Source organism: Phaethon lepturus, unplaced genomic scaffold, assembly GCF_000687285.1.
Source record: "Phaethon lepturus isolate BGI_N335 unplaced genomic scaffold, ASM68728v1 scaffold10486, whole genome shotgun sequence".
Taxonomy (NCBI): domain Eukaryota; kingdom Metazoa; phylum Chordata; class Aves; order Phaethontiformes; family Phaethontidae; genus Phaethon; species Phaethon lepturus.
In genome coordinates this window covers 18,280-44,835 of record NW_010544097.1, presented here as the reverse complement: position 1 = coordinate 44,835, position 26,556 = coordinate 18,280, and the positions used below count along the sequence as shown (strand labels likewise).

The window sequence follows — 26,556 nt, the reverse complement described above, 5'->3', positions numbered from 1 at the left end:
CTGTAAGCTGAAGCAAAGATGAGCAAGTTCACTTCCTCATGAGGCAGGAATACACCCCACAACCATTAGTCATGTTCCTCACTCATTCTGGTACCGAGTCAAGACAGAACAACTTAATCCTGAAATTCCTTCAGTGCTTATGTTGCCTCATGAGACCTTCAGGCTTGGGCCAGGAGCGCCTGATAAATGGGAGCTGCTGTGCCATTTATCCATGTAGGATGATAGGTCACTATTGGAGAGGTTCCTTGCTGCAAGGAAGCAAAGCGTAGGCAGACAGTGGCTACAGAGATGAGAGTGCATAAATTTTCTTCCATCCCCCTCCTTCCTCAACCCATATTACCTTTCATTAACCCCCACGCCTGGAAATAGCACAGTTCTCCTTTGCCATGGAAAGAAGTGAATACATTTAATTTGGCAATATGTGATCTTGGTGCAAGAGATCCTGATGTCTTATGGAGCCTAAGGCATCTGTCCATAAGGTCTTGCACTATGTGGTCTGTCCAGAAGGACTTCTAGCCCTTCTGTTGAATGATTTCTGGAAGAACTTGTAGAAACAACTTGCTGAATTTTCCTGCCTCTTAAATATCTTCAAACTAGCAAGGTCACAGTTCCTCAAGGTTTCTGAGAAAACTATAATTTTTATGGAGCTCCAGTTATTTGGAAAAGGGCTATGTGAATTGATCAGCTCCAGTATTTTGTGTCTAGCTGTACCCTCACCAGGACATAGGCTTGCTTCCACTTGACTTCTTACAGTCTTGGCTTTTGAACTTCCTTCTTCAAGTCGTGGCTGATTATGCCACTGCATGTTCTACAAGAATTGCAGTGTTATCTCCTTGAGGCAAGAGGTGGTAGAGCTTTCACAACACTCAGCATTTTGATTTATGTTGCTCCATCCAACACTTATGCAGTTTTCAGACTTACAATCTATTTTGGCTTAATGATCTGGGAATCTTTTTAATGTCTTAATGATAAAGAATTTGCCAAAGGATATAAACAGTGGCCCATTTTGGCCAAATCTATTTCTGCAGCCTGTGTAGAATGGCTCTGCATGAAGGATTTCAAGCTATTTTATACTACAGTCTGTTGTTGCTTTTTTTTTTTTCTTTTACCCTCCACCCCTTCATAGGTAACGGAAGGATGAATAAAGAAAATGTTAAAAGAGTAGAGATTCTGGATGACTCTGTTCTTTTGCTCTGCTGACCTTGTTCATCTGTTGGTTTTTTTTGTTTTACTTACACAGCTAGGTCGTTAAGACACAGTCTGTCTTCTGTTATGTGTATCATACACTCCAATTCCTGATGAGGCCTCAATGTGATCTTGCAATACAAATACACGGGCAGTTCTGGGCAAGATGCCCTAGCCTGATTTGTTTCCTTCAGAGACCAGACAGTCCTATAGCTGAAAAGGCACTGTTCAAATTACCAACTTTCCACAGTATCATTTCCAGATAAATGACCCTACAGTTAGATACCTCTGGCCACATTTAGATGTTTGTCTATCTGATAGCACTTCTGCACACCTAAATTTTTCAGCATTGTTAGACCAGTTGATTAGACTCATGATCAAGCATCTCCTCCTAAAAAATACTGCAATATTGTTGCAGTTATGGAAATGGTCCACATATGTGACCTTAACTTGTGGTAAATGCAAGCTAACAGCTTAGTCCACTGTGGAAGAGGGCAACATTGCCATGCATGTTCTGTGGGTGGTGGTCACACACATGGACAAGTACTGCCATGGTGCTACTGTGCAGTTGCTGGTTATGAAGTAGCAATCTGGTCATGAGAATGAGCCGTATGATCACTGAGCTCTGTAAAGCACTGTAAGATATACAACTGCTTCGAAGTTCAGGGCCTTGAATTTAAGTCAGGGCCTAGGAGCTTCCTGGAAAGAGTGCAGACACTAAAGCATTGGTCTGATCTACTCATGCTGACATTAGCTCTGGAGAAGACTAAGCCTTGCAAGACCTCTAATTTCAAAAGGCTTATGACAATGTGCACCGTATTAAACATGGGCGCACATGTGCTAAGTGCACACAACACTGACTGACTATTCTTTTCACTGCACTCTCCACTGTAGAAACTCAGGAAATTTTTATAAACAGAATTCCTATCTTCTTTTAAGCAGTTTCTTCCTCACCCCATCATGGCCACTCATTGTGATAAGATTTTCCATTCTTCTTCCTTTCCTTCCGCTCTTTCTGCAGACGTTCTAGTTCAGCTTCATACATCATTTCCTGAATCAGGTACTTTTCTCTCCTCATCCGATCTCTCAGATCTTTTGGGAGATCTGGGATTAAGTAGGAAATTAGGTGCTTTATACAAAAGACAAGGTGCTGTGAAAACAAAAAAGGGATGAAAAATTAAAATCTTAGGAAGAAAAGAAGTACTTTCTGTATCTTCTGAAAACCCTCTCCTTCCAGTTCACAAAAAGATGCTGTGTTAGAACTAAATCTACTACTAAATTTGAGGAAACCAAACCCTGAAGATTTTTCCCCACAAAAACTCCAGCCAAAATGAGTGGGGTATGGATCTCAGCAAAGGTTAAAAGTGGCTGGGTTTAAATAAGGCCCCAGAATTGTTGTATGACTGTGTGTTCATGGCCCTGAGGCCATGCTTTGCTGTAAAGTTGTTTGGGCAGTGCCTGGTATTAGTGGCTTGCTCTGCAGGAAGAGTGGGGTCAAATGGTATCTTTCCTGTTATCAGAAAACCCTTGCATCAGTATTGGAAACAATGAATAACCTATGCAAAACAAAACATTTTTTCTTATACTGCGTCTCTCATCCAAAGCCATATTGCCATTTACTAAACATCACAATTAATTACAAGGTAAGTGATCCTTTGTCCCCCATCTTTCAGGCATGGCACAGAAAAGCTTGATTGTGAGCAGGGAAACTTGCTTGCGTGTCCTTTTTCGTTTGATCAAAGATGCCGCTTGGAGATTTACCCACTCCACTTGAGAGGAGGAGCAGAGAAACAGAAAAATCTTCCGTCACAGAAAGGACACTCATTCTAGATTGGAGAAATAAAGGTATTTATTCTTCTCCAAGCAGAACCCTTCCCTTGAGAGCTACTGAAAAGAAAATTTAGTATGTTTTCCTATGTATCCTTCCCTCTTAAGAAATAACCCACAATACCTTAATTGCGGGGTTTTTTTCCAAATCTAAAAAAAAAAAAAAAGAGCTGCTTCTGTCAGTTTAGCCTGGACAAATAATTCCTTTTGCAGTGATAGGAAATAACTTTTGTTTGTTTTTGAGGGAGGTAAAGATAGCCAAAATAATCACACCCACAGTATCAAAAGGGTGTCTAATTTATGAAAAACCTACCTTGAATCAGTTATCTCTTAGCTCAATCTTTTACTGTAATTGCTGTAACAATCACAATACACCCATTAGTGTTTTCCACACAAGAAGACAGTCATGGTTTCCGCTGCAATTACCTTTTTGATTTCACAGATAGAGTTAAGGAAACAGTTTGCAATGCCATTAACAGTGGCTGCTGTCGAGGGAGACAGCTATGAGCCACCCTATGGCTTTGGTTGGGGCAAAGCAAAGTCAATTCTCTTGTGCAAGTGTTGGGCAGACACAAAAAGCTATTCCACAGCAGGCTGCAAATTTGGCTGGGCACTGAGGCTTGAGCAGGGCTGATTCTTCTTGCCTCAGTTATCTTTGCCCTTATGCCATGCTGCCTTTATGCCAAGTGTGTATCAAGAAGCCAGGCTATCTTCCATCTTAAAACTGCTTAGGCTGACATGCCAAGGCCGTTCTTGTAGCCATGTCTGGAGACAGATACCCTGGTTCTCAATACTGACAGCTCAAGAAACAAAGAAGATACCAAGCCCAGCAGGCCTCTATCAAATCTTTCTTTCTTTCCCTTAATGTCTCCCTGAGCGTGGCAGAGATGATGGAAGAGCTGATCTCCTTAGGATCAATTCTAATGAGTCAGCCCAGTGTAGACAAAGTCAAGAACCCAACCTGCAGTGCCATATTCCCCCCTCGTCTGGGAAGGGCTGAAAGTGACAATCGGGGGAAATTCACTGCAGACCTTGGGCTTCTGCTGAGCCACCAAGACATCCCCACATAAGAAATAATCTAGAAAATGTTTCCCCTTCACCTTTCATCTAATTTAAATGCTTCTGTTCTGTAATCCAAAGAGGTGCTTCGAAAGCTCAGTTCTGAATGAATTTACACAGTACTGAGTCAGAAATGCAGTATGTGCTCATGAAAATTATGCCAATAATTTATGGTGATTACAGTTTCCATATCTATGTTAGATGCCCTGTTGCTATGATTTCAGAGCAGAGGATTGAGTAAAGAGTTTTTTAAAATTGTTTGTTCCCTGTTTGGCTTCTTCACAGTGTAAAAGGCATTTCAAACTGCCCATGGTAGAGAGATGCTGAGCACCTAGTTTCTGGCAGGGATATTCAGGCACCTGAAATTCAGGTCTTAAGAGCTGCATTTTATTTTGTAAATGGTCTCATCGTATTTATCTACCCTCCTGTCTCTCTTTCTCAAAATCAGCATGGGAATACCAGCCATGTGAAGCTGGTATTATCTTCTCTGGTTTATCTTAAAGATTTCTGAGATACTGACAGTAAGTACTAATATTATGAACATTGGCAAATGTATTGAAACCTTTTCATCGTCATCATCTTTGTGATGCTAATCATTCTCGGGAAATGAATGGTAACAAAAAAAGAGAAAAAAGATAGATGTGTAAATACTGTAACTTAAACTATTTTCATTTTCCAGTTGTTCAGATTTCATTTTTGCTTCTCTTGTTCCTTCACCCCTTCCTCACACACTAGTCAGCATATGGCTTCCCAGACTAGTCAGGATACAAATGCCAAAACGCAGGAAGTAAATAAAAGCTTTATTTATTTTCCCCCTTTGCAAGCTACTGTTATAGTTTTCAAAGTGCTACATTCCCCTTTTTGTTAGAACCTAAATACCTGTGACTGTTCAGAAAACAGATCTGAGTATATGTGTGTATATATATATAAAGCACAATAGCAGAAACTAACACAAAAAGACCAACAGCTGCCATCATAGATCAGCCTAATGAAAAAGCTTCAAAGGGCAATTTGTTTCTTTTTGTTGTTTTTATTAAAACGGAGAAACAAATACTTGCCACTTGAATGATCACTGACCTCAAATACAATAATGAAAGCCAACCGTGCTGCTAAGACATGCCAGAACTGCAGCGTGTAACCGTAGGGCACTGGGGAGTGAGGAGGGTCTCGGTAGTCCCTGTACCTGGAAGACAAGCAGAGTAGGGTAGTCAGCAAGTTCCTGCAGTGCTGCCTGGGAGGAAGGCAAAACCAAAACCCAGCTGCTCTTGATTATTGCATTTTCTGCACCAAAATGATCTCAGTTCAGACTGTACAAGTTACCACAAGACTGCTTGCTTCTTAGGCTGGGCCTACGCTAGGGTTTTATTTCAGATCAGGTGCATGCTTTTGAAGCAAGTGTCCTGATCACCTCCACTTGTCATGCTTCGGTTCACCCGGATGGGTTTACTTTCAGATGAAACCTAATGGTAAGATGCATTCCAGGAGTGCACTTCGTGCTCCAGCTGCTAATGGAAATATTCAGTGCAAAGGACCAGGGCAGAGCCCGTATGAAGCGAAACTGCTAAAGCAACTACAGAGGATGTTGGGTGCTCAGCACCAGCAGTTTGACCCTACAGCATCTCCCTTGGCAGCGCAATGTGTACCTTGCAGGCACCTCCCCAGAACATGGAGCAGGGTGGGATGCTCTGCTCTTTTGAAGGCCACTTTCTTCCCACCACAAGTTTATTTTAAAACTATAAATGTCCCCAATTTTGTCAGCCTGACAGCTGCCCCAAAATCCATATAAAACTGCCTCATGGCTCCATCTGGCCCTTTGTCAGTTAGTTGCTCAAACCTTGGAGTAAAGCATGACTCATCTTGACTTCAGTGGAGCCAGAACTGCACCCCTTGGTATACCAACAGGGTAATGGTTGGGTACGAAAGGGTTCTAGTGTTTTGTCTCACAGAATGTTTCTTTAAAGACTTCAGGTCTCAATAAAGTAACTAGAGATATCTATTGGGAAAGCTGGATCCAGGATGACTCCAAAACTACATTAACAAATCATGAATCTAAGTCACACATTCTGGAGTCCACTTCTACTAGCAGTATGTTAATTCCAAAATACTACTGCAGAAACTTAATTCAAAAGTAGTGTAAAAATTGTTTCCTCCTTAATCTGTTTCCTAGATAGGACAGAAAATCCATTATAAAAATTATTGAAAATACCAGAGCAAATAATAGTAAATAATACACTTAAATAATACACATAGTAAATAATACACCTAATAACCCTAACCCTTGATGTCTAAGTTTTAAGAGACTAAAGAAAACTCAGATGAGCAAAAGAAATAAACACTTAATTCATCTCTCTGATAATCTGTATTTCTCCCTGAAGGTTCACCTTCCTAGATTGCAGAGGGTGCTACATAAAATGAAATAAACTGTTTTGACATCTTAGTCAGCAACAAACCTCGCTTCAATTGCAGTCTTTCTAGTGCAAGTTCTTAAAACTGAGATGATCTTCCCTTCCGCAAGCAGCATGCTGACTTCAGAGTTTAGGATGTTTTACAATATCCTAAGCATCCTGAAAACAGGAGTCCCTGGAGCAAGTCGCAAGTCAGTAGAGTACTTTTTGTACTTGCTAGGAACCAAGCACTACACATGAAGAAATGGGGAAACCTTTTATAAACCACCAGAATAGCATGGTACAATCTGAGTTCCAGACAAGCAGAAGTTAGCTGAATATGGCCACTGTTTGTTGTTCAGATGGACTGCCTTCCTGGAAAAATGCCTCCACTATTGCACAGTAGAACATAATGTTTCCTTACCTCACTACCAATATCTGGCTTGAAGGGCAATTAAAATGACTGATGTTTTAGCAGAACTCAGGTGGGTTGAGTAGCTGATAAACTCAGCTGAAGAAAGTAAGACAGACATTCATTTTCTTTCAAGGGTATATGCATAACAATTCAGTGTCCCCCAAAAGAACAGATTTATCTTCTGGAGATTTATGGCACCAATTTTAATAGTGTTCTGTTTATGGGATATTGAGAGGACAACTTTTTTAATTGATGGGATTTCCACCACTGGCTTTAAGAAGCAGCAACCTCATGCTTGAAGTTGGGGAAGAAAGGAATTAAAGCAGGGAAGAGAATGATCAGAATTACAAAACATTATTAAACAGTGCTATGGCAAACATTGTAGAGTGGAATATCCTCAAAGTGGTTCTGCTCCACAGAAAATGTTACCTATGGATTCAACATTGGGATGTTCTTTCTGCCAAATACATTGCAACAGTCTTAAATACCAGTTAATTAAATGAAAGCATTAATGCCAACCCCCCCAGTTCATTATGCTACACCACTCAAACTTATTAATAAAAATGCCACAATATCACAAAGTATCACTGACTTTTTCTGTATCACAGAGTATTTTCTCTAGGCACTCATGAAAGGATATTTTAATTCTTCACAGTGAAAAACACTGGGACTAAGTGTATCTGCAGCTACCAGGACTCATGCTTGTAAACCAAAGTTGCAACAAAAAAATGGTAGCTGTATTTGTTGTTTGGTTGCGACCCCATTTAAGACCTTTATGTAGATCCTTGATTCTTTGGACCATTAAAATCAATCAGGTGCAAATCTTTCGTTACAGACTAGTCTCAGACTGCTATTTCTCCAATCTGAGGACAAAGACATAAAGATAATTAACTATTCATTTTATTTTTATTCAAACCACATTATTACATTTATACCTGTAAGGAATGACATAAACATATTAACCATTGAGCAATTAGGAAGTGCTGGATTTGAGATTTTGTAAAGATAGCTTAGGACAGACCTTGTTTATGCCTGGCAGACCTGTGAAAAAACTCAGTGTGGTCGCTTCCGTGGAACCTTGACTTCCTTGTGCATGTGCTATGATATCATCTGATTACAGTTTCATCTCACTGGTACCTAAGTAATGTCACCTATTATTGGCCCTTTGAGACCGTATTTCTCCATGATGGTTGTGTCTGATTCAAGCAATGACACCATAGAAATGTTGCATTAGGAACACCTGCCAGATACCCACTTTTCAGCTTCTCCTGTATCTAAGGAAGGAATCACGCAGGTAACAGCCAAGCAGTACCATCAGCATGTCCCTGAATAGCACAGTTAATTCTTTCCATTACTGTATTTTAAAGCTTGAAAATCAGTTCCAACCCCAAATTTATCATGATGCTTCTCCCTTGCAATGTCTTAAAGCAGAGAGGTTATTTTGATCAATACTTACCTGCAATATTTTAATGGTGAACCAGAGAATTCACTTCCATTTGACGTTGGCTCTGAACGGTTTTCAAAGTCAGACACCAGAAATACTGATAAACTGGCATTAACATAGCCAACCATACACCTAGAGGGGAAAAAATCCTGTAGTCAGGACACAGCAAGGTTTTTCCATTAACTGTTGTACCCAGGAGGATGTTCTCTGGGTTTCATGAAATCCACAGTATATCTGTGATGCTTACTAATATTTGAAAGGGATGATGAGGCAATATAAAAGAAATGCTCAAGTAGGTCAGATGGACAATAAGAATGAAGAAGTGGTAGATTTCTGTGGGAGAAAAAATGGTGAAGTCTGGGACTGGTTACTTTTGAAAAGAAAAGTCACCTAAAAGGTGGCATAGCAGAGGTAGAGAAAATAATGAGTAGCACTAGGAAGATAATCAGAATATTCCCACTATTACCCTCATGATACTAGCACAAAGCGACATTAAATCAGATAGATTAAACGAGATTTTTACAAAATGTTGAGTTATTCGGAGGAACTCAGTACGAAAAGATCCCAGGGTGGCTGAACACTGGGAGGGTCAGGCAGAGTTTGGAGAACACTGGGTAGGAGAATGTACGTCGCCTGACGAAGGGCTGTGGGAGTCATTAGGAGGCTCAAGTTTGGTCTTAATAAAGCTGAGGAGAAATATGGCAAGTGTATTGTGCTGTTCACTCTGCACTGCTGAAGCACAGGTAAGTCTAGGCACACTGCTCAGCTTGGTGCAGAGTATAATGCACAGTATGCGTTGGTTTGTTTGTTTAAATTATGGGTGTTACAGTCTTTGAGAAATTACATTTAAATGCCATCTGGCTTTGTCTCAAAATCTCCATACTGATTGGATTTGGAACTTAATTTAATTACAAAATTTTTCTGATATCACTGGATGTCATATGGATCTAATGCCTGCAGATGTTTTTTGGAAGAGAGAAGCACCTCTCTCATTTAAGTTATTCAGTAGCAGATGTTCTTTACTCCTTAATTTGAGAAAATTCAATATTCCTGTGGATTTTTGAACAGCTTCCTGCTTTTGTAACAGTACTTATTATATAACAATATCCAGAATGCTGACATAAAGAGCTTTTATCCAAGTTGGCTCCTTCAAAGGATTACTGTCTGATGGTTTCCTCTAGAAATTCACTCAGAAAAGCAGCAGAAGTGTGAAAACACTATAAAAGAGGTTTGTGAAGATGATAAGAGCTTCCTCTGTGAGCCAAGCTACTTCTCCTATGCAGAACTAGTTTAAAAGCCAGTGAGTCATATCTGAGTCTTCATAAAAATAAAATTTCTAAAGGTGGTGCTTTTTCATGCACAGTAGTCCTGTGAAAACCAGTAGCAAGGAAAGTTGCTGACTGCCTCAATGACCTATGGATCTTCATAATGGCATAAGCAGAGGCACGTGCTCAGGAACAACTGGCACCAGACCAAACACTTCACCCGTGAAGGAACTTTAACTCTTCATGAACATAAATGGAACATTTCCCCCGGCACTGACTAAAATGCCAAACTCCTTGCAGGACGGCAAGTTAGCAGCACTGCTGATCAGGAGCTGCCACACCAATTGCCCTTTTTCCATCAGTATGATTAAACAGTACTGGCAACCAAAAGACGGCAAAAAAGCAGCAACAGAAGAACTCACTTCCTGTAGCAGGGAAGAAAAATCAATCTGCCATGTATCTAATAGCAGAATGTAAGCTCTCTGTCACTGTCTACTGTTTAGCTTGGGTTTCTTTGAACAGTTGGGTCCTTGCTAATGGAGCTGCTAGAAGATCATTTGCAAACCATGTCTATCTGTGTTCCGCTGGATTCAATGACCTTCCCTGAGTGCAACAGCCTAGATTTGACAAGTTGCCATGTAGTAGCTATACTCATACTTGCTAGTAGTGTGCACACACTAATATAATCTCAGTGTTTAGCAACATTGAAAGAAAATCCATTTGGGCAGCAGGGATTCAGTTCAAAAAATGTCTTCTGAAAGATTTAATCCAAGGTCTCTAGTTTTAGAAGAACAACAAATTACTTTGCTCTGTAAGTATATCTTGATGTATTAGTCGGGAATTGCTTCCTCTTGTTAGACACTATTTTTTTTGAGCAATACATGCTGAAAATACATTAGGAAAAAAAAGCCTACTGAGTAAGTTTAAAATGCTCATTAAATCCATAAATGATAAATATCAGCATTGCTTCAGAATGAAAAGAGGGTTATATCTATGTACACCAGCTGCGGTGCAGCTTGTACAGCATACTGTTGCACACAGCAAATCTCTGTAACAGCTCTGCCATGTTTTCCTTGAATTAATGTCATAAATTATAGTCACCCAGCAACCCATTCCGTGAATATGCAAAGCATCAATATCTATAGCTGATACCTGTTACCTAAGCACAAGCAATGAATTTGGGTCTGTGGAAACAGAGCACACAGACAATACTGCTCTATCTATGCAAGTAGTAAGTGGTTTTCATGCGCATCTGTTTTCCCAAAGAAAAGCTTACTTTTGTCCAGCTTCTCCTTGGCCAGCACAAGGTCCATATTTGTAAGCATAAACAAGACGAGGGATGAAATCTGATGTCACAGCTATAACAAATGCATTTGTGATAACAGAAAGAATTCCAATGCCTTCCAGGATCCCGTACCAGATTCCTGTTCAATAAGGAGAGTATGTTAGCTCCAGGAAAAGCCAGAACCAAAGTGCCTGAGATACTGCATGCTCTGAGCAGTTGTCCCCACCACCCAAGGTCTTCCTATGTAGTTTCTATCCAAGAGTCGCTGAGTAAAAATAATTTTTCTTATTGAACAGCAGGACTTCAGTGGACCAGATTTCCGTTTCCACTAGATGGGAATTTTGTTTATCCTGCAAATAATCTCAAGGAAGCCACCAAAATGCTCATGGATGTCTTGGCTCCACCAAGCCACAAAACCGTGTGGGCAGTTTTAAGACATGCTGTAAGCCTCCCTGCTTATGATGATGGCTATCCAGCCTTGGAGGAGGGTCTTCCAGTGCAGCCACGAATATATGCAATCCATGATCTGCCTGTCACAGGGGCCTGTGTGTAACTTGTGCACAGCTGGTCAGCATGCATCTATCAGCATCAAAATCTTCATGGTATGCTAATGCTGTACAACGGCACACTGCCCCTAGGCATCACATGAGCTTTTTGGCCCATCCTCAACCTTCTGTCAGATCTTATGGTACAGGCACACAGCAACTCTGGTCATGAGGACCATCACTGAGAACCACACTAAAGGAAAGTTAGACATACCCGTTGATTCTAATGAGGCATCAAGCTGTCCCTGAAAACTTTGCTGAATAGTGAGCAAATGCAACTTACTTTGAGAAAGCACACTTGAATTGGCCTCGGAAAAAAAAAATCTAATTTTCTGTGCTTTTATTATTTACACTATGTAACTTTTTCAGGAATTATGTCTGCAGTGTATGCTGTGTACAGGCTGATGTCCAGGCTTGTACCTAAACTCATAGATCCACACTGTCCAGCGTGTCCAGAGAAGGGCAACGAAGCTAGTGAGGGGGCTGGAGCACAAGTCTTATGAAGAGTGGCTGAGGGAACTGCGGTTGTTTAGTCTGGAGAAGAGGAGGCTGAGGGGAGACCTTATCGCTCTCTACAACTACCTGAAAGGGGGTTGTGGCGACGAGGGGGTTGGCCTCTTCTCCCAAGTAACTAGTGATAGGACAAGAGGGAATGGCCTCAAGTTGCACCAGGGGAGGCTTAGATTGGATATTAGGAAAAATTTCTTCACCGACAGGGTGGTCAGGCATTGGAACAGGCTGCCCAGGGAGGTGGTGGAGTCACCATTTCTGGAAGTGTTCAAAAAACATGTGGATGTGGCACTTCAGGACATGGTTTAGGGGACATGGTGGCGCTGGATTAATGGTTGGACTTGATGATCTTGAAGGTCCTTTCCAATCTAGTGATTCTGTGATTCTGTGTGATTCTGTGACATACAAAGCTTTATTCAGACACAGACTTTAGGTACATGGTAGACCATTCTGAAAGCACAAAGCCTGGGGTTCTGTTTTGTGGTGTGGGCTACTGGTTTTTGCAATGCATATGGGCAGTGAGGTATCCTATTTACCCCTCCAAAGACACCAAGGATTCAGTGTTGGGCAGATGACTTCGTTTTACAGAGTCTTTCCTAAGGGTGTTCTGCTTTTGCACACTGCAGGACAGAAGAGATTTATAGTCAAAATATGTTCAGAGAGCCCTTGCAGTAGTGTGTGACTGGGTGACCTCAAAGTTATGTGAACCCTGTGTTTAGCAATGTAGGTGTGCCTCACTGGGAGCAAGTCATCTCTTGGGATCTAGACCCGCCCTGTCTGACCCACCAGGGACCTAGTGGGCATAGCACCTGAGTCACAGGGGACCAGGTAAACACAAAACACACAGGTCCCTTCCTGGATGGTGGCCACTTTAACTTGACTTTCATGTCTGCTCTGTCTGGTTATTATATTCAAACTGAGCAGTGGCATGTGTTCACACAGTATGTCTGCCACAAGCAAAAACCTGCAGAGAACACTGATACTTCATTAAAACATCTTGGCTATTAAATCACCCAGAAAATCATTAAAAGGCATTTTCCAATATAGACTACTAATTGCATAAGTAGATTGGCATCAGATGATACCTGAAGTTTTTTTGAACAATCAAATTATGTGTTGTTAATGGGGAAGATGACTGAAAATACCTTAATCTGCTCCTACTTGAAGTGATCAATGCTTTGCCTTAAAAATAACATACACAGAACACACATACAAAGAGCTCACCTATATCTTTGGCTCTTGAAGCTAAAGGTCTTCTCCACTGGGTAACAAATTTGTATGCATCAAGCCGAATTTCAATAATATTGTTAAGTAAGGCCAGAAGTGGTGCCAGTGGAAAAGCTGCCACAAAAATGGTTGTGAACCCAAACTGAAGAACTTGGAAAAAAAAGGAAAGATCACAGTATAACTGTTAAGATCTAATTCCAAGGTCTAGGATACCAAGTAATACATGCATACAAAGTTATGTATAAATATACAAACATTTCTTATTATGCCGTACCACACAATAGTCTAATGATGCTTGTACAGCAGTTCCTGGCTAAAAGTTCAGAGCAAGGAGGACAAGCACATCTGTCCCTGGGATGGACAGCAACACCTAGATTTTGCAATTTGGAGCAAAAGTTGAAAGTTGACAAGCTGTGCTTTTAGACAGGGACATTTTTACTCCAGCATCAACTAGGATCGCTCAATACTTGCAAAGATTAGGGCTGAATACATTCCTTTTTATAGTACAGATGGGTAGCAGTTTGAAACTCTGTGTAAGTTCCTAGAGGCAGGTTTTCAGACTGCCAAATTTCCCATTAATTTGAAAAGCATTGTGTGAGGGAGAAAAAACCCCAAAGTCATGAGATATGCAGTTCAGCCACTAAGGGCAAAAGTTCTTGTTTAACATTTCTTTAAGCAGTTATCCTCCCCTCTCCTCTGGATAGAGCAATGCCTTTTGGCAGCAAGCTACTTTGTAAATGGGAGGTACTAAATGATGGTGAATTTTAAACACAAACAAGCATGCAGGTCTGTACCACGCAGTTTAAAAATAACAGCCCAAGGGAACTTCCTTTAGCAAATAGCAGCAAAGTTCTTAAAAAATGTATGCAGGTGAAAAGGTGGGCTCTGGTTTGGAAAATGACCTTCCCCACACAAAGCCAGAATAAAAAGTGTTTCATAGACGCAAGGTGAGCAAACCAGCAGCAGTGTGGTTAGCTACATTGGTTTGGTTCTTACAAACTCATTCCCATTCCTCACCTGACCTGTGAGAATGAAAACCATTTGTCAGCCTCATTAGCTTCATACAGCAAAAATTAAAAGAATACACCAGCCCACATCAACAAAAAAGCAACAACATTAAAATCCAGTGAAAGGGAGAGAATGAAGGTCAGTGCCATACTCATTTCTAGGTATTCGTCGAAGAGTCCATAAGCATTCATAGGTTGCAGATTGTAGTCCTTTTCCCACTGTGGGAAGCTTGTTTTTCTCTGTGTGCCATACTCTTGTCGTAGTTTTCTCCTGGTCCACCAGTTTTGAATTAGCCTATATTTTCAAATTAAAGAAACAAGGTAAATAGTATTAGTGGCTGTTTATCACAGAATTGGAAGAGACTGAGTGTGCACAACATACCTTGCAAAATTAATTTCCCAATGCACAGGAAAATAGAGCATTAGTAATAAAGGTGGCTGATGACACAGAATAATAGGTATGAAAACAGATATGACTGATGGGCTGTAATCCAGGCCTAGATGTTCTTGAAATGGTGGAGGGGTTGACACCTTTTCATTATTTATTTACTTTTTTTTCTCTACATAGAGTGGCAAATCACTTCAGGGTCTGTTTATATGGCAGAATGCAATGCTGTGTGGAGATAGGTGAGCTCTAATTGAGAAATCAGTAAATAGAGTGCTAATGCTGCTCGATCCTTTCCTGTGTGCGAGCTGGCATCTCTACACAGCTCTACAGCGTGCAAGCTGACAGTCCCCGGGCAATCCTGGAAGGGTAAAAGCAACCTTGAATGGTGTCTGCAGCCAAACATTCAGAGGAACAAAAGGCAGAAAGAAGTGTGTGGACTACTGACAACATATGGTGGCCAAGAGGTCGATGGCTGACATGAGAGCTATCTCTGTCTCAAGAAGTGGGGGAGCTGTACTGGACTTCAGGGGGAAGATACTGTTTCTGAAAAAATGCACGTGTGCCTCCACTGTGAGAGGCATTGAGCCCGAAGCGAAATGAGTGCTCACATCTGAAATAAACACCTTTGCCTCTCCAGGTCAGGGAGTGGCACTGGTTTAACCAACAAAGGACACAAGTTACAGTTAGCAAAGGAAAAAAAAAAAAGAAAAAGAAAAAAGAGATTGCCTCCTCCCCCCTTCATCTCAGCAAGACAGAAAGTGATGGCTTACCCACATAATTCAATCCTTTCCCTCACTGTGTTTCGATTCTTGCCTTCACAATGGCCTGGCCTGGCCTGTGAATGGTAGGCAAATGGCCATTGGATTTGGATAAGGGTTTGGCCAATTGCTTGTTTTCTTAAAGCTTAGAGATTATTTTTCCATTCAGGCCATTTACGAAAGAGATTATAGCTTTTCCTGTCTTCTTTAAAGAACTGTAGGTACAACTGAGTGCAGGGCATTAAAATCTGGAGTTTAGAAGAGCAAGAAAAAAATTCAGAAGTGTGGACTTCAAGCCAAAGTTTGGAAGTACATGAAATTACTGAAGTATTTGGTTTTAGCAGTTTGTAGCCAGTCACTAGTGCGTGAAAAGCCTAAAAACGCCTTTCCTGTGAATGACCATGGTTGTGATTGATGAACTGCGGGACAGTTAAGGGCACATCTTTGCAGTCCACAGCACCCTTTGGGACTTTGCCTCTCCTGTTGTGCCCGTGAGAAAGTGAGAAGGTTGAGAGCTGAATTCCTGCAAAGGTGGCAAATTGACGGATGAGGTGGGTGGGAGACCAATATGCTGAGACAGATCACAGTTAACTTCCTCCCTTGTGAGAGGGGAAAACCATAACCAGTGTTACTAAATATCAAAGACTCCTAGCAAAATTCAAAGAGATGTCATTTTCTCATATATGTGGGAGCAAAATGTGAGCAATGCGATGTAATGTGGTTTTAGTATGGATCTATATTCTTCCAAGAAAAACGTCGACTTGAAATTGTAGTTTTCCACCTCCAAATGAAGCAATAATTTATGCTTTTTCTTAGTTATTGCAAATATATCTATGCAGGACAGGAGAACTGATGCACACTTTCAGAGGTTTTGAGGTGGTGGTTGTACGAAGCAGAAGCACCACTCTAACATGCCAGTATTTGTATTAAAAATGTAACCACTAAACAATGAATGCTCTAGCACATGCCCTAGGGACTCTCTTTTCATATCTTTGAAACCTCGTTCTTAACTCTCAGGAAGAAATTTCAGAAGACAAGCCAATGCCACATGTATCAGTGAGAAATGTGACAGCAGGTGCGGGGGTTCCTGTCACCAAGCAAGACACGGTGGCATTTCTGACTTGCCCTTCATGTCTCTGCGGTCCCTGTGGGAGCAGAGATGGGCTGCCACCCTGAAATGGTGCAAAACAACACCCTCCAGAACAGGCTGCTGGTGCTCCTCCCCTAGGGCTGGTTTATGGGGAGATAATCTCTGCTATCAGTCTTGGCACTGCACAGTACTGGCTCTGCCTCCGTCCCAGCAGGCAGTAGCTGGCACATGGCTGGAGGTTCTACTACAGGCTATAGGATTGCCTCCAAAACCTCTGGTCATCCACATGGTGTTGGCTCCGATCATGCTCTTAGCAGAAATGATCACAGTTTCGCACACAAAAAGGAAATGCATTTGCCTGCAGCATTTCAGGGCTAGAAGGTGGACTGAAAGGTCTGGAGAGCAAATACATCTCTGAATAAGTTGAAGCACCTCGCATTGTTGTGACTGTGTTTTGTGTTGTGATTTTCGTTGTGACTCTAAAAGTGAAGAGCCTGACGTCATCTGAAGCAGTTTATTCCTATTAAATCACTTGCTCCTAAACAATCTCCTCTTATCGCCTTCAGTCACCTTCTTTAATCCCCTTTTGTGTTCTCTATTAGGTTTCAAAATCCCTGTTAATAGGTAGCAGAAAGATCTAATGAAAACTGACAAAAGAGGTAGGGAGTGAAAAGAGAAGGATCAATACTGCTGCTGTTCCCATCTCCGCACCTCCAGCCCCAACAGTTGCAAAATCCTGGCAAGTAGCACTAGGCGCAAGCCGGGGAAGATGGAGAGATAGCGAGCCTTGAGTACCTTCATTGCCAATTACTCTGTGCATTTAAAGCACTTACTCTGTTCTCGTTACAGCTGGATGTGATCAACACTGAGGCTGCCTGCAATCTCTTCTGCAACATGTTTCTGCAGTTCAGGGACCAAACTCTGCACTAGCTCTGCTGTGGATCCTGCAGCGAAGCAAATCACTCTGAACTTCGCAAGGGCAAACTTTCTGACAATGTCAGCTCTCTCTTATATTTTCACACTTGCTAATTTCTCTTGATGACCTGCCACACTGCCTCTAGCATCAACTGTCTATATTAATCATATTAAACATGCTCATTAAATACTAATCAATAAGAAAGGGACCAATAGGAAATGAATAATTGTCAGCCTTTTTAGCAAGGCGACATCTCTGTAATACCCTAAAGATCACCAGGGAACTTGCCTATATAGCAGTCAGTATATTTTTCTATCTCTGAGAGTGTATATGCCAGCAGTGCATTTTTTCCAGCTCATACCTGCCCTTTCAGGCATCTTTTATCACCCAGCAAGGAGAAATCCAATATAGAACTTACTGGCATAGCTAAAAAATGATACATATAATATTTCCTGTATAAGGAATACAGCAGTCCTACAGTTATTTTTAAGGAGTTTTAAAGCGGGGAATACAATTTGATGAAATCAAGTACTTCCCATATTTATATATTAAATATAATTAAATAATATTAAATATATTATTTATTTGTTAGTATTTATATTACACTTTCACTTTTGCAAACTATGTTCAAGGTTAAAAAGAAAACCCAAACACCATCTATCTCTATACATCTGAAAATCTGTATTAAGAGTTTTGTATCTTAGGGGGGATTTTCTATTGGAATGACTATCTTGCTTTTATGTAACTGGTCATAAGCAAAGCATAAAAGCATATTTTTCTGTGACGTAGGGAAGCATGGGCATTATATTTACTTACGGATATCCTAGTTCCATGAAGTTATTCCAGGTCTGCTTTAGCACCATTATAATACCCATTTGCATACAGAGATCAATAAGGCATCCACTAGGGTGGCACTACAGAAAAAAAGAAACAAAAGGTTAAATGTAAATTATGCTGAGTTTCTGAGCATTTCTTAAACATGGTAAATGCATATTAGATAATTTACTAAAAGGAAATTAAATGTCATTCTCTTTAGTTTTTAGAAAAATATAAACTCATGGGAGCATGTGAGACTGTATCATACCGTGAGCCTTTTAAGCCTATAATCTAATTCTCTGCAGAGGTCAGAATCAGTTGAAACCAATGCAGTTTTCACATTAGTGATGCTAATACGTTGTGCAACTGTGGGTGGGACAGAGGCAAAGGCTAATAAGTTTCTTCAATGATTTCAATAGTTTTTGGGGAAGGTGGCTGTGCCTCAAGTCAAAGAATGAAAAGAAAATTCCTCCTGGCTGCACAGGCAAACAGTTTATGCCTAAAGGATAGACCTAATACTGTTTACTGAATACTATTTAATGTATATGACTGAGTGGACTATGCAAAGCTATTACCTTCTCGAAGAACTAAAAATCTCTAACAGTCAAACAACGGTTCTCAGTGTCTCTTGCTGAGTATTTGCTTGCTTTAGCAGTGGCTCCAGGCCTTGAAGAAGAGGTGCTGCTTTGGGGAGAGATGCTCAGCTAGTACAAATTTAAGTAATTCCACAATATTTCAACTAGTATTGGAAGAAACAAAAAAGAAAAGCAAAAAAACCTTCTGCCCTCTAATAGCATTTTGCACAACTGACTTTGCAGATCCAAACAGCGGAGGTCCAAGCTGTATTATTAGATCCTGGGTATTATGCATAAGTCAAACAGATCACTGTCACAGAGCTGGAACTATTTCTGTTTAACTTTTAGGGAGAAAAAAATTGACATTAGTTATGACCTGTAACAAAATGCGATTGATATGAATTTTTAATGCATACTGCATTATACAGTGCTCAGAACCAGGGTCCCTGCTGAGGTTTCTGTATGACCTCATTCAGTTTCTCTTTAGATTAACAGGGTGGCAGATATTTTTTTTTTAAATTAACTTTTCTAGCATATTATTAAATCATCATCTTTCTGTTTTAGGCATCAGTCACATGAGCTGATATAACCTAAGAGAGGTAGGTGCAGTATTAATGAAGTACCAGTGATACTACAACCATAACATCACTAATGCACTTTGTACGTCGTGGTCTGAATATGCCCACCGACACTGGACCTAACTATATCATGTTATTAAATGTCTTACACTTGGCTTCATCCAACAGTGGAAGAGAGGGCTATTGGGGGGATATCTGGACATGATATTCTACATTATGTTTCTAATAAGACCTAACACAGATAGGGTCAGTAAACTTGAGACTTTTTAAATTAGATGTTTCTTTTATTATTAGCCTTTTTTTTTTCTCTGAGAAAGGCAAAACAGTAGGGACTACTAATAGTAGCTTCTACCAGCAACTGACCCAACCTCTACCACCTTGCTGCTGCACTTCCCTCCCAAATCTGATTCTTTGTTCCTCCCATCTCTGCTCCTGCAAGTGAGGTTCTTGCCCTGTTCTCTGATGCCTCTGTGAGATGATTCAGCCCAGTAACTCATCAGAAAACTAATGCAGCCAGAAAAAAGAAGTGTTCCCTGCTGATACAGGGAACTGAATAGGCTCCTCACAGGGTTGGACAAGCCAGAGCCAGTGCAGAGGAAGAGGAAGGAGCAAACTTCTAGGGGAAGTCCAAGGAACAGCAGAACTGTCCTCTTTTGGCACCAGCAAGGTATTATGTCAGCTTAGCCCCTCTCAGACTTTGGAGGGATGTTCAGTGAATTTCTGTCTGCCCGTTTATAATTTTTTCTTTCAGAATTCACTATGTCAAAATTAGGATGGCTTTTTCAAATTATTCCTTTTTTGCTAGTGTTTGGATGACCTCTGTTAACCAAAATATTTAGATATCTGGAAGTGTTTGTAAATTCATGTTGGCCGTGTAAGACCTGCATTTTCCACTTGCCATTTGTCGTGTATTTGCAAAGTCATTTCAGTTATTCAGCTGTGAAGCAGGAAAGAAACTATGGGATTTGAGTGTGCAAATAGCAGCACTGGAAGCTACATGACTGATCCAGAAACTGCTGCTGTTCACCTCCAATAGCTGTCAAATGGTTTTTGAGTTCTGAATGTATTTGCCAAAAAAATGTGATTGGTCTTTGACTGGCTTGCAAAGCCAACCTCTTACTGCTCTCCAAATCCATTTGGTTTTATAGACATGGAACATTATGCTCTTTTGGGAATTTTGTTCAGTTGTTTTTGTCAATTTTCAAGTCCATTTTATGTGTCTGGATTTTTAAGTTATTATTTTATTATTTTAGCTCCCTGGTCAGCAAGGCTAGAAAAACTGAGAAGAAAGGAATTTTTTAGAAGCAAAAAGTTGTCAGATTCGTATCTGACTTGATTCATTTCAAGGATGAAGTATTTCCAATGTAAAAATGTGAGTAATGTTTAAACTATTTGATACCGCTACCCAAATGCGATGCAAACACTAAAACTGCTAGCATTCAAAAGGGCATGTATATAAACATGTAGATATTTTTGTAGCAGATGGTGGTGTCAGCAGTGTGGAGTTAGATGGCAACTGAAAACCCAATAACACACTCAAAAATACTTAGAGTTATGTGTCTGCCTCTGCTTGCGTTCACTGCATCTGTGGGCAGCAGATAAATCAGTGTGTAGTTAACAAACACTCACCTCTTCCAGTCTCCACCGGTTTATCAGCCTTAAGTAGGCACCAGGGTGTCCTGTAAATCTTTAACACAAGAATATATATCAACTATATTGTGTAAGCAGTCTGTTCACAGTAGTAGAAGAATGCTCACACTGTTGTTTTAATCTACTATCATCTTAGCACGATTGATACAACTATAAAAGATGTTATGCTGCAAAAAGTTTTGGGGGATTCCTGAAATAATTTCTATGAAGTGCTAAGTATATTTTTACTTCCAGTTTTATTTCAATATCAAATACTTTGCTGGTGGATATTTAGCATATGCAGAGAAGAGAGAAAATATGAATAAAACTGTTGATGTCAGTTTGGAAAATGGCTTTCAACTGCCAGTCCATTTCCTTACAGCATAATGTGGGCTGTGATATCTGCCTTTCTGTGAAATCTGAGAAAATGTTACTTTTCATTAGGAAAACATAGTTTTCTCACTATTCTTTCATGTTTTCTCAAACAATGAATACCACAACTTCCCACACGCAAATAATCCATACTGATTGATTCTTCTACTCAAGCCTTCTCTACTCAAAGCTGCTTCTTTTGCTTTTAGAGGACTTGCAGAAAGACACACACAAATATATATGTATTTAATTTTCTGCAGAAAAAAAAACAATTAATAGTTCATAATTCACTCTTAACAGTCCAAATCATATAATAGAAGCAGCAAAATATTCAGGCAGTTGGACTAGATGATCACTGTAAGTCCCCTCCAACTGAACTATTCTATTCTATGCTATGCAATGTTATGCTATGCAATGTTATGCTATGCTATGCTATTCTGAAAGAAAAACACACAGTGTTAAATTATTTAGTTACCTGTACAAATTACACACTTGAAGACAGAGTGAAGTGAACTGCACGTAGAGTACTGTGGGATGCATCAGTTCCCAGCAGTGTTAGCATTGAGCCAATGTGGTGCTAGGAAATGAAAACTATGTCTGTTTCTGGGCTTTTGAAAGGAAAATAAAAGGGCAATCTGTTCTGCTTTACTAGTATGGAATATGCATTTTAAGATGTGTGATAATATGGTCCCATTTTGTTTCATTACAGGTAATTTTATTTCTTCTCCCTTCTTCGTTTTGTACATATAAGGGTGCAGATGTCAATCCTACCTTCCAAGGAAGAATGCTATATAAAAGGTAGAGCTGTTCAGATTGACAAACTGAAAAAGAAACATTTTCAGAGTGAAGCTGTTCTCCCACTCGGATTCAGTACGAGGCTGCTCTGTGAAGAAAGAAAGCAGAGTTTCAGAGGTTTAACCAGATGAACAATTTCCCTTGGCACAAAGGCTGCACACACTTATCAGAGCTGGCAATGTATTTGTAAATTAGCCTGCTGATTTCAAAATATAAGCTGACAGAAGAAATTGTATGCAAAAGCAGCACACAGCAAGTGAGCTTGTAAAGACTTAGAAATCTCTTCTGATTATCTCGATATGTATATTCCCAGGAGACTGTAAGGAAGTGGTCAAGAAAATACGTATATTTAACATCTCTCCTGGATTCCTGTGTGCTTTACAGGCTCAGGCTCTTGTTTCCTCTCCTGCAACCTACCATAATGACATTGCCCGAAAGCACCCCACTACAAGGTACGTAACTGCCTTTTTGTTAGAGATGTCACACTGAGCTGGAGCAAATCCTCCTTGTAATTCTGTTTCATGGATTTGCCCACCATGCTGGCACCTGAGGACTCTACACAGGTATCAGTGGAGAGCCACTGCATGACTCCCTTTCATTGCCCTAGGGAGCTCATCACAGAAGACTGAGAAAAAATATTTTGCAAAGGATGGGGTAAGGCAGATGGGAAAGGGGAAGACATCTTCTTCCCTTCATGTAGGCCCTTAATCTCCATCTAAAAAGATATCAGAAAGACAGAAGTTAACAAAACAACTTCTATGCCAACACACCAGTACTGTGTCCTGGTACTACTTTCCAGTTGGCAGGAGCTTGTTATTAGTCAACCATTACTGTGAACAAGCGTAATCAGAGGAGAAGTGGAGGTACTAATGGTGATTCTGAGTATCATAACGGTAGTATTTATATACTACTTCCAAAGGAGCCTCCAGTAAAGTACTGGAAATACAGAAACAACAGTGATAAACCAGATTCTCTTTAATTAGAGCTGCCCTATCCATGAGGAAATTTCAAACAGATGGCTCAACAAAACCATAAAACAGACCCTAAACTAACAACTGTGTTAGTGATTTGGAAATGCCTCTCAAGAAACCCAAGTTTCTGTGTATGCCAGTACATACGTATTTAGCTAAGCAGAAAGAAATAAAACATTGTGTATTTTTGATGCCTGTCTGTTGGAAGGACAAGTTTGACTTTAACAAGGCTGCTGCAGCTGAAGCTTTGCTCATATGCTCATCACAGACTATGGCAATGCTCTGGAGGAGCACGAATGTGAGCTCTGAAAAAGGTCATATAAGGGCTGAAGAAGGACATCCTGAATGTAGCTTTGCTGCCAATCCCACTCTGAGCTTATTACACTGATAAAGATTGTTCAAACCAAATCAGCTACTTAGGCCACCAGAGTAGAAACTGTCTGAACACTGTCAGAACAGCTTGACCCACTGAATTTTCATACAAGTGCTTTCTGTACGGGCTACAAGAAGCAGACCTACCTTGATGATAACCTGGCAGAAAGTAATCAATCTTCAAGGTCTCTAGACCATATCTTACTGTCTCCAGGTGTCACAGGCAGTAAAAGGGCATAGCCTGGGCAAATCACATACTTGAAAGTCATATTTCTCAACTGTAACTAGCCAGTATCTTTTCCGTGAATACAGGATGGCAAAAATATTTTGGTTTTACAGCACACAAATGAGAACTCTCAGTCTAATACAAACCAACACAATAAAATGCTATCTTACACAAACATGCTTTGAACACATTACCTATGTGACTTCCCAGATGTAGAAAAGCCCTGACACTAGCTAAAAGCAGCTGTGTGTTTCCTCTGAGCAGACACCAAAATCTGTCCATCTGGTTCAAAATACCTTACCGAACATCATCAATGTACAAAGGTATGCAGAAGCTCAAAACAATCTCCTCAAACCACTTCTACACATGCCATAATACAGTTCACTTAATAGGCCTTCAACAAGAGTCTCATTTCAGGCTTCTTGACTCTAAGGAGCCCTTGCCAATTGCCACCAACTACTGTGATCTTCCAGCATGATCAGGATCTCCAGAGACTCTGCCTGAGCCACAGATATATGAGTGATAGCCTATTGCTACCCCAGTAACAGTACATGCTGTCCTTACTCCAGCATAAACATCACCTTTTTGGGTGAGCTGAAAAGATGACAGAAACTTTAGAACACCATTAGAGTTTAGGTGTTGGTAGAGTTGATGAGTCACCTAGTTATTTTCCCTCCAAATTACTGTCCTCCTTAAAGGCATATGTTTGATAGTCAATCAGCACTTTAGTTTCAAGCTATGAATTTTGCTTCTGGAATTGATTCCCCCATTTCCAGGTCTTCACAAACCCTGGGGATTGTGAGTGCACAGTCTCTCTGAAAGCTCATGCTTTTTCCCCAAGGTAACAGTTTGTTTAAAGTTCTTACAGGGTAAGAGGTTGGAACAAGAACGAAGCATGGCAGGTAGATGGTTGTTCTCACCACTGACTGGATGGCACTATAGCTTAGTTTATATACTACTTTATAATAAACCTAAGAAAAACATTAATTTTTATAGATTGCAAATTAATCAGGATTTTCCATGTTTATACAGACAGTCTGAATGCTGTCGCAGTATAGGGACTAAAAAATCAGTACAGTATCATTCAATTTTGCATTTAACACTGCTTACCTAAATTTGTCAGGAAAAGAGCAACCTTTTCATACAGCTGTAACAGAGAAGAAACACCTTCTTAGATATGTGACCAGCTCAAAAATATAGAACTACTTTCTAAGTAGAGTAACTGCTCTTACATATTAAATCTGACATCCAGATGGTCTCTCTGATGTTCTGATAATGATGATAATAAAACTATACAGTAATAATACAATAATTATATAATCAACCAAGGAACAGTAATACTTTAAAGTTTATACTCAGCTCTTTTCATTCACAATATATAGAGAAAATAATGCTGTCACTATTTTACATACACAGTGAAAAAGGGTCAGATGGTAACTTTTCCAAAAACACAAAGTAGAACAATAGCATGCCTGGGATTTCTGTTCTAGTTACTTATGGAACATTTATCTCACAAAAAAAAATCACCCAAGTAAGAGCATCCTCTGGTATGTTGGGTACTCTGGGCTTTTGATTTTGTTTGGGATTTTTTTGGTGCTGAAAGGAAAGACACTGGGAGACAGGGTTACTTAGGAGAAAGTCTTTACTAATCCCCCCCACAAGACACATTTCTTACTTTGAGTCAGTGGCATTGTTCTAAATCCTAAGTGGTACGTTCTGTGCTTAGCAGATACCATGCTCTCAAACCCTCCAGGAGACTGCTAGCTAAATTCATAAAGCTTACAAAAACTAACTTAGAGGGTTTTCACAATTAGTGTTTGTGAAGGAGTTTTGAACCTATAAAGTACATCACCACAAACACTAGTATTAGTGCAAATTAATACAACAACTTCCATTTGCTTTAAATTAGTCTGGAGCCTGTTCCCACAAAGCGCTAAATGTCTTTAACTCTCACTGATGCCTGCAGGGATACAAAGATTCTCATATTTCAGGCTCAAGTACTTACTTATTCCTGAAGTGCATATGAGCAATGTTTCTTTTCATTTGCAGTTATCCTTATAAACTCTTGCTTAAATTGAGTTATGTACTATTTACAGAACAGACTGCCTGCTTAAGAACTGAAGTCGTCGTGAATTAATCTCATCCATGTTAACAACCACTTCTTGCTTAGAATAGCTTTTCGCTGCCTTTGGAGTAAACAGTTTTGTTTCAAGTAAAGAAAAAAGGTGTTTTTTTCTAGGTTTAAAAGCATCTCTTAAGGGCAACTGTAAAAGTGCTAATGTCTGGGTGGTTTATATCCTGATCCCAGCAGAGAGCGTGCTATTTTATAAACGTACATTGCTCTGCAGAAGCGGGTTATCAAACCGTATTTTGTTGCTATTCCTCCTGGAACAGTAAGACTGTGTTAGAGATTCTGTTAACAATGTTTGGATCTAATTATCTGCTACTGCAGTTTATCACTACTAGTCCCAAGGGGCCCCGTTTAGGATCATATTCTGTTCTGTGTTCATATTTTCTATGGGCAGTATCACTGGAATTAACAGGTTTTATTAACTGAGGTAAAGCTAATGATTGTTCCCAGGTCAGGCTGCAAGATTATCTGGGAGACATTATGCTTGAAGGTCATTTAGTTTGTCATGATGGATGTGTCAGTGTATGCACCCATCTCTCAGAGCATCCTGTGTATAAGTTACTTGTGGTCTAGACCTTTCCCCTGATGCTTAGAGAGGTTGTCAACTCGTATCAGAATCACTGGCAGTTTTCCAGGCTTCCAAACAGTGAATTCCCTACTGTTATATACACCTTGGTCCATTCTGTTTTTATTACTGTATCTTTGCTTGCTCTCCTGCTACTTTTCTTGAGTCACAGTTTGTAGAGGATTCAACTACCTGAATTGCTCCTAGGGATATTTTTTGCT

General features: G+C 40.2%; 1 protein-coding gene across 1 annotated transcript in view; it reads right to left on the bottom strand.

Annotated features, from left to right (window-relative positions):
* Positions 1 to 2,143: 2,143 nt before the first annotated feature.
* The window catches only part of ANO4 (anoctamin 4), a gene marked incomplete at its 5' end in the record, with an annotated part of 36,632 nt that continues 12,219 nt past the window's right edge, over positions 2,144 to 26,556 (bottom strand). Inside the window, 10 exons of the mRNA XM_010288559.1 lie at positions 2,144 to 2,335; positions 5,149 to 5,254; positions 8,327 to 8,446; positions 10,856 to 11,003; positions 13,144 to 13,296; positions 14,306 to 14,448; positions 18,122 to 18,219; positions 20,904 to 20,961; positions 22,047 to 22,158; positions 24,750 to 24,786. Of these exons, the coding sequence (XP_010286861.1) occupies positions 2,144 to 2,335; positions 5,149 to 5,254; positions 8,327 to 8,446; positions 10,856 to 11,003; positions 13,144 to 13,296; positions 14,306 to 14,448; positions 18,122 to 18,219; positions 20,904 to 20,961; positions 22,047 to 22,158; positions 24,750 to 24,786 (1,167 nt within the window). The remainder of the gene's footprint in view (positions 2,336 to 5,148; positions 5,255 to 8,326; positions 8,447 to 10,855; positions 11,004 to 13,143; positions 13,297 to 14,305; positions 14,449 to 18,121; positions 18,220 to 20,903; positions 20,962 to 22,046; positions 22,159 to 24,749; positions 24,787 to 26,556) is intronic.